Genomic DNA, 2578 nt, shown 5'->3' on the forward strand with positions numbered 1-2578 from the left:
GAACCGCGGCCGCCGCGCCACCACTTCCCCCCGGGCCGCCGGGGCCTCTGAACCCTCCTGTGGGTGCCTTCCGGAGTGGGGAAGGTTCTGTGGGGCTGAGAGGCCTCCAAAAAACCCTTTTGTGGGGGTTTTCCAGAGTGGGGAAGGTTCTGTGGGGGTTTTCCGGATTGGGGAAGGTTCTGTGGGGCTGAGAGGCCTCCAAAAAACCCTTCCATGGGCACCTTTCAGAGTGGGAAAAGCTCCATGGGGCTGCAAGGCCTCCAAAACCCCTCCCGTGGGGGTTTTCTGGAGTGGGAAAGGATCTGTGGGGTGCAAGGCCCCCAAAGCTGAGTGGGCTGCAGGGCACGGACCCCAATTCTCCATCGAGGAGAGGTCTGAGACACCTGTGCACCCCTCGGGGCAGCGCTGGGGACACTGGGGACTGAAAAACCCCACCCAAGCCCACTGTGGGACCCCCTCCTGGCCCGGCCTCACCTTGATCCCGTGGCCGATGTCGTCCAGGACGCTGAAGTTGAGGGGTTTCCTGTAATAGGGCTCCAGGACAGGGGGGTTTGGGGGGGCCACGATCTTCTGGTAGGTTGGGAACCTCTTGCTGATGGTCAGCGAGCCGATCTCCCGGCGGGACACCTTCTCCTTGTGGATGTCCACCCTCTGCGGAGGGGACACTGTCCCTGAGCTCCCATCCCAGGCTCTCCCTCCACCTCCTGCAGCCCCTCCAGGCCCCACCATCCCTCCCTGCCCGTAACAGAAGGGGTGGAGGAGAGGATCAGGACTGGCAAAGGGCAGATCCTGTTGTGCCCCATCACAGCCCTCACGTCCTTGATGCCACCACAGAGGATCTGACCTTCCTAAGGCAGGGAATGGGGGAAATGGCACTGGGAGGGGGGATGTGAGAGGCTCCTAAGCCCCCTGAGCTGCTTTCCTGCTGCTTCCAGCGTGACCCAGGGTTCTGTCCCCTCCTGTGGCTGAGCAGGCTCCAGGATGAGGCCGGGTGGCCGCGGGACTCTGCAGCAGTGTGGCCAAGCTGTGGGAGGACGAGGCCAGGCAGCAGCAAGGGGACAGTGTGGCAGCCAGGCCAATGCTCTGAGCTCCCACTGTGAAGTTTCCTGGGCAGTTCCCTCCGCTGGGATTTGGGTGTGTGAGGAGGAAACACCCCAGAGACCAATTCCTGATGCGCTGGGGAACCCCCAACCCCGTGCCAGGAGAGGGTTCTGCATTCCCACTGCACGGCGAGGGTCTCCAACCCCTTGGAGCTGCCCAAACCCCTTTTCCCAGAGCCCACCCCACGGAGGACGGTCCCACCTGTGCCACGCAGGCGACGTCGGCCTCCACCTGGCGCAGCTGAGCCGCCTGCAGGTCCAGCAGGCGCAGGAAGGCGGTGGCCAGGCTGCTGACCTGGTAGGTGACACTGGCCAGGGACTGCGTGCTCAGAGCCATCGTCTCCTCCAGCGCCTTCCTCTTGTCACTGGCCTGCAGGGGACAAACCCAGCTGTGGGATGAGCCCTCCCCGCCTGGCACGGCCACCGGAGATGTTTCCTTCTGCTTTCCAAATGCCTCAGACTTCCCCTGGGCCCAGCACACCGGCACCCGGCGGGCGGGAGAATCCCAGCGCTGGGGATTCACCGGATTCCTCCCCGGGTGCTGATGTTCTGGAAGGTTACGGAGGTCAGCGAGTGCCCAGCTCAGCCTCCAGCCACCCCTGCGGACAGCTGGCCATGCCAGCAGAAGGCCACGTGCCACCTGGCCGTGGCACCAGCTGTGCTGGGGATGCTGTCTCAGCTCTTGAAATAGCTCAGTGCATTTCCCCTTCGGTTCTGCCCCAGGGGGTCCAGGCCCTCGGGGGCCTCGGGGCTGGCTGGAGCCAGCAAGGCCACGGCCACGGCCTTGGTGAAGCACACGGGGACCCCTCCCCAGCAGGGAGGGCCACAACAAGTGTTTTCCTTCGTATCTCATCTCCAAAGCTCCTGCCCCCTGTCCCACAGCGGAGCCAGGCAGGGAGGACGAGGAGAACGAGGAGGATGAGGAGGACGAGGATGAGGAGGATGAGGAGGAGGAGGAGAAGGGATGTGCCAGCAGAGCTTCACACTTGCCCTGCACGTGCAGGCCCTGCCAGGTGGCACCTCCCAGCCCCTGTGACAGCCCAGGACACGCTGCTGGCCCTGGCCCTCTCCCAAGGCTCCTCCAGAGGCACCAAACCCCTGGGGAACCCTCCCTCCATCCCAAACCCGCCCTGAGAGCTGCTGTGGAGCAAGAGGAGAACCCAAGGCACGAGGAAAACGCAGCAGAGGGCGGCACGGGAAGCCGGGCTGGGAGCCAGCGGGGATTCCCAGCTCCGAGGGCAGAGCCTTCGCCAGCCACCCCTCGGGACCACCCCGCAGGGCTGCCCCGGGCATCGCCCCCAGCCCAGCCCAGCCCCTCAGCCGGCCCTGTCCGTGCCCTGACCTGCAGGTAGTTGCTGTGGCAGTACTCGGCCACCCTGTGCAGGTTGTCGTGCTGGTCGCGCAGCAGCTGCTGGCCCTCGGGGATGTCGCGCTGCCGCAGCTGCTCCAGCTCCGACCTCCCCGCGGGCTCGGCTGCC

General features: G+C 65.4%; 1 protein-coding gene across 1 annotated transcript in view; it reads right to left on the bottom strand.

Moving 5' to 3' along the window:
• Positions 1-2578, bottom strand: part of ABI3 (ABI family member 3) — a 5583-nt gene that overhangs the window by 1805 nt on the left and 1200 nt on the right. Inside the window, exons 3-5 of the mRNA XM_017740500.1 lie at positions 2443-2573; positions 1303-1470; positions 6-651 (exon numbers count right to left, since the gene is read on the bottom strand). Of these exons, the coding sequence (XP_017595989.1) occupies positions 6-651; positions 1303-1470; positions 2443-2573 (945 nt within the window). The remainder of the gene's footprint in view (positions 1-5; positions 652-1302; positions 1471-2442; positions 2574-2578) is intronic.

Source organism: Corvus brachyrhynchos, unplaced genomic scaffold (assembly GCF_000691975.1).
Source record: "Corvus brachyrhynchos isolate BGI_N302 unplaced genomic scaffold, ASM69197v1 scaffold47, whole genome shotgun sequence".
In the NCBI taxonomy this organism is placed as follows: domain Eukaryota; kingdom Metazoa; phylum Chordata; class Aves; order Passeriformes; family Corvidae; genus Corvus; species Corvus brachyrhynchos.